This window comes from Hyla sarda, chromosome 8 (assembly GCF_029499605.1).
Source record: "Hyla sarda isolate aHylSar1 chromosome 8, aHylSar1.hap1, whole genome shotgun sequence".
Classification (NCBI taxonomy): Eukaryota; Metazoa; Chordata; class Amphibia; order Anura; family Hylidae; genus Hyla; species Hyla sarda.
The window spans coordinates 99,147,397-99,157,774 of NC_079196.1; the positions used below are offsets into that span (position 1 = coordinate 99,147,397).

At 49.3% G+C, this 10,378-nt stretch overlaps 1 protein-coding gene across 1 annotated transcript; it reads right to left on the minus strand.

Annotated features, from left to right (window-relative positions):
- Positions 1 to 325: 325 nt before the first annotated feature.
- Positions 326 to 4,081, minus strand: FZD7 (frizzled class receptor 7). The gene has a single exon (XM_056535332.1). It carries the CDS (start codon positions 3,617 to 3,619, stop codon positions 1,946 to 1,948), a length of 1,674 nt encoding a protein of 557 aa, XP_056391307.1. The 5' UTR covers positions 3,620 to 4,081; the 3' UTR covers positions 326 to 1,945.
- Between the last annotated feature and the right edge of the window lie 6,297 nt (positions 4,082 to 10,378).

Genomic DNA, 10,378 nt, shown 5'->3' on the forward strand with positions numbered 1-10,378 from the left:
CCTAGCCCAGGATCCAGCGGTATACCTTTGGGTGGTGAAAAGGATAAACCACACGATGGTGTCACGAACACAAGGGGTTCATTCCATCTGCCCTCATGACACCCTCACCACAAAATGCTTTACAAACATTAAAGAAAACAAGAGTCCTGCAAGTCTGTCAGTAGAATGTATCCTGTTTGTAGCATTGTGCACACAGGCTGTAATACAAACAATCTATATTAGTGTATCCCAATCAGCGTGGCTCCAGCTGTTGCAAAACTACAACTCCCAGCATGCCCAGACAGCCAACAGCTGTGAAAACTGTCATTTAAAAAAAAAAAATCCCTAATAAGTGAGCTATAAATAAACCGTCTAAGATAACAAAGCACATATTATACACAACCCCTTTAACTAAACCTGGTTTCACCCTTTGCACACACAAAACTTCCCAGTAAAACACCCAAGAGTTACCTAAAAAGTAGGCTTTATTTAGTGTCTGTACACAAGATAAGAGTGAGGCATAGAAATGTATAAATACATATATATCTTCGTACAAAAGGAACAGTTATTTACAAAAAAATATATAACAATGTCGTCTTCATCTGTTGATATGACATGCACATTACAAAAATGTATAAAATTGTCTCTTAAATTGTCAAAATACACAGTATGCAGCAACTGGTATATTCCCAGGGTGTAGAAAAATAAAATGGGACATTTCTTCTGGGGTTGAGAATATACAGAAAAATACAAAGAAAACAAAACCAAAAGTGAAACCTGCCAGAGCCTTTTGTTCTCAATACTTTCCTAGACAGATAACTAACTGTAAAACCAGTGAATGTAGCGGAATAAAGTCACCAAGACACAGGCTGGATCCCCCCAGTATACAGCGCTATGGTATGGAAACAAGACAGATTAGATGTGCCATCACCTTTAACCTCTGCCCTGACAGGGTGACCCATAAAAAAAAGGGTGTTAAGTGTTAACCATTACTCTAAATGGTCTTAAAGCACTAACAAAGGCATAATGCACTTTACACCATAAAATTCACTGAATATCACGGGGCTGTAGTTAAAGCCCAAAGTCTCAACCCCCCCTAAGTTATGGGTGGCAGAGGAATCCCAGGCCATTTGGCATGAGTCTACAAAGGAAATGCTTTAACCCCATTTGCAGCTGCAGAAGATAGCAAAGCCTTGCTAGAGGAATGTGTTGCTGGCCCCAGACTCAAGAACCTTTAACTATTTCCCTCCTGCCTAGCCAGAACACTTAACTTAGCCCAGAAGTTAATACTAGCCAATGATTTTAATAAGCACCCATGACAACATGAATGGGGGTAGGATGGCAGCTATTTAGGGTCAATACATGAGGGGGGGGGGGTCACTAACAGAAAGCCCAGCTACACAATACAGAGCTGAATAAGCACCTTGTTGACATAACAGCAGGAGTGTCTCCACCAAAAGGTGCTATTTGCCCAGCTGCTAGGGAGGAGACTCCAGTCATTGGAACTTTAATGAAGTGTCTGCCTGCTGACTACTGGGACCCCCAGACCTGATCTACTGAGTAAACATGGCCTACCCACTGTGCCAGCTGAGTAAATGACAAATGCCTCTACTGCAGGTTGTGTACAGCAGCACTCCGCAACCTGTGACACTACAACTTCCAGCAGGTCCTTCACAGGGGTCACTGGGTGCAGACCACTGCTGTATACAAGGGCATCTCACTAAATATACAGAGCTGAGAGAATTGTATCATCCACACTGGAGTAGTGAGTGATCCGGGAGGGGGGCAGTAATTCCATGGAGTAATAGTCCATTCTACAAGGCTGATAACAGGGAACAATAGAGGAGTGAGGCATCATTGGTATGGTCCATCACAGGGTGCAGAACAATGTGCATAGTCAAGTTATTATAACTTAGAATATCCCCCACCACAGGGGTCACTGCAATAAGGAGTCGTCCATAGCCCCTCATACCGCAGTCTCCCCCTTACCGCTGCCAGTATGACTTAGTTTATGGTAGAACTTGCGCCAGGACTGGAGGGTCTTCCCGGACCAGATCCAGAAGCTGGAGGTGATGCCCACGATCATGGTCATCAGATACTTGATCATGAACACTGTGAAGTCCGGGCTCATGGGGGAGAAGTGCTGGCTGGGGCACGGGATGGCGAAGCTCTTACACGTCTGCATCAGCCACGTCTTCTCCCACGTCTCCCGGAACGCCTGCTCGTAGAAGTAACAGGCCAGCACGATGGTGGCGGGCACGGTGTAGAGCACGCTGAACACCCCGATGCGCACCATCAGCTTCTCCAGCTTCTCGGTCTTGGTGCCATCGTGCTTCATGATGGTGCGGATGCGGAATAGGGACACGAAGCCGGCCAGCAGGAAGGAGGTGCCGATAAACAGGTAGACGAAGAGCGGGGCCAGCACGAAGCCGCGGAGGGCCGGTACACTGCTGGTGCCCACATAGCACACCCCGCTCAGGAGGTCTCCGTCCACTCTGCCCATGGCCAGGATGGTGATGGTCTTGACTGCGGGCACGGCCCAGGCCGCCAGGTGGAAGTATTGGGAGTGGGCTTCTATGGCTTCATGGCCCCATTTCATGCCCGCGGCTAGAAACCAAGTGAGGGACAGGATGACCCACCAGATGGAGCTGGCCATGCCGAAGAAGTAGAGGATCATGAAGAGGATGGTGCAGCCCTCCTTCTTGGTGCCCTGGGCCACCGTGCGGTAAGTGTCCTCCGAGAAGCGATCCAGGCACACGGCGCGCTCCTCCAGCAGGAAGCCTGCGGCATAGGCCACCGCCACCATGAAGTAGCAGCCGGACAGGAAGATGATGGGCCGCTCCGGGTAGCTGAAGCGCCGCATGTCCACCAGGTAGGTGAGCACGGTGAAGAGCGTGGAGATGCCGCACAGGATGGCCCAGATGCCCACCCAGAGCCGGGCGAAGCGCACCTCCTCCTCCTTGAAGTACATCAGGCCGTTGGCTTTGCTGGGCTCGCAGGGGGCGCCGCAGTCCTTCTCCCCCAGGAAGCGGTAGCCCAGGTAGGGGGGCACCTTGAGCTGGCGGGGGCAGCTGAAGTCCCGGTGCGGGGAGTGCGGCTGGAAGGTGAGCAGTTCGGGTAGGTAGGGTGTCGGGTGGGCGGTGGGGCCGGCGGGGCTGTCCGAGGTGTTCTGTCCCACACAGATCTCGCCCGCTCCGTGCACAGGAAAGTTCTCACAGCGCAGTCTCTCCGGCCACTGGAAGCCGAACTTGTTCATCAGGGCCTCGCAGCCTTGTCGGGCCCGTTCACACAGCGAGCGGCACGGAGGGATGGCGTTCTCCAGCACCGTGCACACCGGAGCGTACATGGAGCACAGGAAGAAGCGCAGCTCGGGAGAACACTGCACCTTCACCAGCGGGTAGAACTGGTGCACCTCCAGCCCGGCGTCCTCCTGGTTGGTGTGGCCCAGCAGGTTGGGCATGATGGTCTGGTTGTAAGCGATGTCCGTGCACAGCGGGATGGAGATGGGCTGGCAGAAGCCGTGGTCCGGGGCGGAGATGCCCTTCTCTCCGTGGTACGGCTGGGCGGCGGAACCGGGGGGGAAGCAGAGCCCCAGCAGCAGGGTGAGCGCCCGCAACAGGCGCCCCGTACTCCTCATCATGGTGCGCTGAGACCGGGCAACAAGTGTCTGCTGTGTGCGGCTCCCAGCGGAAGGAGGCGCTAGGGCACCGGGAGGAAATCCAATACAGTCCAGTGAGGTTAGTGCTCCACACGGCTCTTAGTCCCGGGGATAGCAGGCAGATAGCGGTAAGTCACTGTCCGTCATGTGAGCACACTCTCCTCTCCCTTCATAACTCACTACAGTAGAGCAACAAGCGCCGCGCTCCTTATAAGAAGGCGTAACTCTGCAACAAGGAAAAGGGGCGTGGTCTCCGCCAAACTCCTTGTCCCCGCCCACTATACTAATCAGCGTGCTGGGCCCCCCATTCACAAACCGTGGCCGACTGGAAATGGGCGTGGCGTGGCGCAGGAGCCTCCACCAATCGGTCTCTTTGTTTTTCTACCCAGCGCCGGTTTTGATTGGACGGGAATGAAAGGGGAGGAGGGGGGATGCTGGAAGCTGAACAAAGCGAGGGGCGCCCGAATGGGGGAGGGCGAGGCTGTAGTGAAACTTAGAGGGAAAGTTTGTGAGGGAAGTGGAGAGAAGTTCTGTGCTGTCCCGTGTTCTGTAAGGGAACAGGAAAAGTCACCTACCTCAGGGGGCAGTGGATGAGGCACAGGGGGCTTCTTTTATATAGACAGCTGTAGTAAAACTACAACTCCCAGCATGCCCGGACAGCCAACATGTGAGGGAACAGGAAAAGTCACCTACCTCAGGGGGCAGTGTATGAGGGACAGGGGGCTTCTTTTATATAGACATCTGTAGTAAAACTACAACTCCCAGCATGCCTGGACAGCCAACATGTGAGGGAACAGGAAAAGTCACCTACCTCAGGAGCAGTGTATGAGGGACAGGGGGCTTCTTTTATATAGACAGCTGTAGTAAAACTACAACTCCCAGCATGCCCGGACAGCCAACATGTGAGGGAACAGGAAAAGTCACCTACCTCAGGGGCAGTGTATGAGGCACAGGGGGCTTCTTTTATATAGACAGCTGTAGTAAAACTACAACTCCCAGCATGCCCGGACAGCCAACATGTGAGGGAACAGGAAAAGTCACCTACCTCAGGGGCAGTGTATGAGGCACAGGGGGCTTCTTTTATATAGACAGCTGTAGTAAAACTACAACTCCCAGCATGCCTGGACAGCCAACATGTGAGGGAACAGGAAAAGTCACCTACCTCAGGGGCAGTGTATGAGGCACAGGGGGCTTCTTTTATATAGACAGCTGTTGTAAAACTACAACTCCCAGCATGCCCGGACAGCCAACATGTGAGGGAACAGGAAAAGTCACCTACCTCAGGGGCAGTGTATGAGGCACAGGGGGCTTCTTTTATATAGACAGCTGTTGTAAAACTACAATTCCCAGCATGCCTGGACAGCCAACATGTGAGGGAACAGGAAAAGTCACCTACCTCAGGGGGCAGTGTATGAGGCACAGGGGGCTTCTTTTATATAGACAGCTGTAGTAAAACTACAACTCCCAGCATGCCTGGACAGCCAACATGTGAGGGAACAGGAAAAGTCACCTACCTCAGGGGCAGTGTATGAGGCACAGGGGGCTTCTTTTATATAGACAGCTGTAGTAAAACTACAACTCCCAGCATGCCCGGACAGCCAACATGTGAGGGAACAGGAAAAGTCACCTACCTCAGGGGCAGTGTATGAGGCACAGGGGGCTTCTTTTATATAGACAGCTGTAGTAAAACTACAACTCCCAGCATGCCTGGACAGCCAACATGTGAGGGAACAGGAAAAGTCACCTACCTCAGGGGCAGTGTATGAGGCACAGGGGGCTTCTTTTATATAGACAGCTGTTGTAAAACTACAACTCCCAGCATGCCCGGACAGCCAACATGTGAGGGAACAGGAAAAGTCACCTACCTCAGGGGCAGTGTATGAGGCACAGGGGGCTTCTTTTATATAGACAGCTGTTGTAAAACTACAATTCCCAGCATGCCTGGACAGCCAACATGTGAGGGAACAGGAAAAGTCACCTACCTCAGGGGGCAGTGTATGAGGCACAGGGGGCTTCTTTTATATAGACAGCTGTAGTAAAACTACAACTCCCAGCCTGCCTGGACAGCCAACATGTGAGGGAACAGGAAAAGTCACCTACCTCAGGGGGCAGTGTATGAGGCACAGGGGGCTTCTTTTATATAGACAGCTGTAGTAAAACTACAACTCCCAGCATGCCCGGACAGCCAACATGTGAGGGAACAGGAAAAGTCACCTACCTCAGGAGCAGTGTATGAGGGACAGGGGGCTTCTTTTATATAGACAGCTGTAGTAAAACTACAACTCCCAGCATGCCCGGACAGCCAACATGTGAGGGAACAGGAAAAGTCACCTACCTCAGGGGCAGTGTATGAGGCACAGGGGGCTTCTTTTATATAGACAGCTGTAGTAAAACTACAACTCCCAGCATGCCCAGACAGCCAACATGTGAGGGAACAGGAAAAAGTCACCTACCTCAGGGGCAGTGTATGAGGCACAGGGGGCTTCTTTTATATAGACAGCTGTTGCAAAACTACAACTCCCAGCATGCCCGGACAGCCAACATGTGAGGGAACAGGAAAAGTCACCTACCTCAGGGGGCAGTGTATGAGGCACAGGGGGCTTCTTTTATATAGACAGCTGTAGTAAAACTACAACTCCCAGCATGCCCGGACAGCCAACATGTGAGGGAACAGGAAAAGTCACCTACCTCAGGGGCAGTGTATGAGGCACAGGGGGCTTCTTGTTGTAGTTTTGCAACAGCTGGAGGACCCCAGTTTGGAGCCCACTGAATTCTAGAGGAAATCTGTCACACGCAAGCATGTAGTTAAACCAGGGGTGGGCAGACTTTTACACAAGCATCAATTTAGCAAATCAACACTCATGTAATAAACTGTTTAGGCCGTGTTCACACGTTGCGGCAAATTAGCGCATGCCTTTTTGCTGCAAGTGATCCAACGATTGCCAGAATCACAGTAAAAATTGTGCGTTGTCTTGTAATGTCAGTTGTGGTAAAGCAGCAAAAAACGCATGCGGTAACTAGTTGCGGTACCGTTCATTGTAAACACAGCCTAACATGGCTCGGTAATTGTGCCGCCAAGACAGCATGAACGATCACTGAATCATTTGTGCCGTCATTTACTGACATCATTGTTTCCCGCACGCCTCCTGTTAACAAAGGGAGACATGTGGTTCTGTGATTTGTCTGTTGATTTCTGGGGCTTTTACATGGGGCAATACTCAGCCTGTGTAAATGGCCCTTTAGCCTATGGGCGCACTTTTCCTAATGTGCATATTACTTCTCGAGTACCCACAAAGTGCCCCCTATTGCCTCAAGTGCCCAGTAATCCCAATCCATCCGTTTAGTTTCACATCTTGGCAAAATCATGTGCATGGGCAGTAATTCTCCTGGGGGCCTCATAGATGATGTACTCGGAGAGACCAGTGTGCATGTCCCGGTGGAGGATCGGCAGCAGGTAAGTATACGTTTTTTTTATTAGATCACTTTTCAATATGGAAATATTTATCTGGACTACCCTTTTAAAGTCTTACAATCATTTCAACAAACTTTTGCCATGTCATGCAGACTTGTCAAAAGTTTTGTTCTGTAGGGGTCTCAGTTCTTAGACCCCCATCAATCTCTAAATATAGCCAGAAGAAGACTTACAATGGAGTTTATCTCCTGCAGTAAAATGGATTGAACACCAATCTGAGGACTGAAGCACACTGCTGACTGTATCTACAGATTGGAGGGGTTCCCAGCATTGAGACCCTGACGACTGATCAAAATGTTCTACAAGTCTGCAGGACATGTCAAAAGTTCATTTATGTGACATTAATAATTTAACTTTATGATTTAGAGTAGTACAGTGGTTCCTCAACATACGATGGTAATCCATTCCAAATGAACCATCGTCAGTTGAAACCATAGTATGTTGAGGGATCTGTAAAGTATAGGAAGTTGTACTCACCTGTCCCTACCGCTCCGGACCGTCACCGCTGCCCTGGATGTCGCCCTCCATCGCTGTCGCCGCGTTACCGGGGTGTCCCCGTCGCTCCGGACGTCTGTGCTTCCCCGGGATCGTCGCTCTCACGTCGTCGCCTTCACGTCACTATGCACGCCGCTCCTATTGGATGACAGGACAGCATGCGTGGCGAGGTGATGACGACGATGGAGAGTGCCGTATGAAAGCATCGTATGTTGATGCTGCCTTCAACATGCGATTGCCTCTATGTCGGGGCCATTGTAGGTCGGGGGGTCACTGTATTGTTCTTAAATATCAGGCAATGCTTCTAGGGAAGAAAATATCAGTACATATGGTTTCCAATGGAAATCCGTGGTGGATTTCAGATAAAATAACATTGTCGGCGGTGCCGTACAGGCCCTATGTATCTCCTTAGAAGCCCTTAGCATAGAGCTACAGATGTGTACACGGCTCAGATGCCGTGATCAATACAGATCATGGCATTTTCGGCTGTGCAGCACTTAAAATGGCTGATCTGATCAGCCAAGATGGCGGACGGAGGTCCCCTCACCTGCCTCCGTTCGTCTCCCGGGGTATTCTGTAGTGATCTGCCTTCCAGCAGACCAGAGCAGAAGATCGCCGATAATACTGATCAGTGCTATGCTCTATGCATTGCACTGAACAGTATTAGTAATCTAATGATTGCTATAAATAGTTCCCTATGGGGACTAAAAAAGTTTAAAATAAATGTAAAAAAAAGTTTTAAAAAATATGTGAAAAAGCCCCCTCCCCCAATAAAGTTTTAAATCACCCCTTTTCCCCATATTAATAGAGAAAAGCATAAAAAATGTTAAATAAAAACATATTTGGTATCGTCGCTTGCGTAAATGTCCGAATTATAAAAATATGTTAATGATCCACTATGGCAAACGGCGTAAACGTTAAAAAAAAAAGTCCCTAATTTCAGCTTTTTTGTCACCTCAAACTGCAAAAATAATTAATAAAATGCGACCAAAAAGTCACATATATGCAAAAGTGGTACTAAAACAAACTACAAAAATGAGCTATCACAAACCCCCAAAACTTTTTTTTTATATATATAAACTGGCTCCAGAAAGTTAAACAGATTTGTAAATTACTTCTATTAAAAAATCTTAATCCTTTCAATAATTATTTTCCTGGATAACCCCTTTAAGGTCAAAATGGGCTGTGTCCTTAAGGGTTTAAACACAGTAATAATGAAGGTGAGACCTTCTGACCTACTAAAGCTGAAACAAATATTTATTATTAATGGAAGAAATGTAGCTACATTGGTAACATGCTCATGTTGTTAGGAACCAGCATGTGTATACCATGGGGGCCCAAGAACCCTCAGAACAGAAGCAGTGAAAGATCAGGAAGGTAAATCTGACTTCTTTTACCACTTCACAAAATGATGAGATGTTAGAGTACCTATCACTAAATAAACTTTTCTAAACTATCTCAAACAATGTTCCCTAACTACACCTAAATCCCCCCCCCTTACCTTAAAATGTTTTAGGAGCTTTAAAAAAGCTCTAATTCTGACCTGTCTTCTTGCTTCTGCTGCCGGTGTGAGGTGGTTTTTTGCACCCCCGTAAATCCATGCGTCCGCTCCTCCCCCAGCTCTCCGAAGATTTCCGAAGCTAGAGCTGGGGGAGGGCGGAGGTTCAAGCCCCCTCCCTCAGCTCGGCTGGACGCAGATCTCCACAGGGAGAAGTACACACCCCCTCTCTTATCTCCCAGAACTGAGGACGTAGATCTCCACAGTATGTCCCTCTTTAGCCCGTACAGTATGTCCCCCTTTACACATAGAGCTCACTGGGAGCACTGCTCTACATCCTCAGCTCGGGGAGATGAGGGAGGGGGCCTGCCGTGGAGATTTACGTCCTCAGGGAGGGGAGATGAGGGAGGGGACCTGCCGTGGCGATCTATGTCCTCAGGGAGGGGGCGTGCCGTAGAGATCTGCGTCCAGCCGAGCTCAGGGAGGGGAGATGAGGGAGGGGGCGTGAACCTCCTCCCTCCCCTTGCTCTGCCCTCCCCCAGCTCTAGCTTCGGAAATCTTCGGAGAGCTGGGGGAGGAGCGGACGCATGGATCTACGCGGGCGCAAAAAACCACCTCACAGCGGCTTTTTCACAGTGGGCTGGGGCATTGGTGGCTTTACTGTAGTTGAGCGGCGGCTTATTCACTGGGGGGTATGCAGGGCAGCGCTGCACTGACATTTGGCAGGAGCGCGCCATGCTGTGAAACAAGCGTAGCGCTCGCTACCGCCTATCTGATTGACAGGCGGGGAGCTGCACTGAGCTAGTCACCTGGTCTACGATTTCGGACTCATGCCAGGCCGGCATGAGTCCAAAATCAATACAGAAGTCTTGCAGCAGGATTGCTAGGGAGACCCCTAGTGGTTAATGTTTTACAGTTAAAATACACCATAAAGGAGGCAACATTTTTAATTTAAAAACAATTAGAAAATTATTCAATAGGGAATTAACTTTAATATATCAAAAGTTTGTTTGATGAGAGGTACACTTTAAAGGAAAAAGAAAGAAAATGGTCCGGAGAGCATCTGTAATGTCACCTGACAGGGATCAGACACCTCAGTTATAAACCCGTCAGTTGCTTTGTGTATCTTGAGATAAGCAGCGCCAAATGCATTTTCCTTCTGGCTGATTATCTCTCTCCCTTTTTGTCTGCTCAGCCCAAGAAACAAAGAAATGTGTGAAGACTTTGGATTGTCTTATGAATGGACAGGCAGCTTCTGTATACATGTCACTATGAG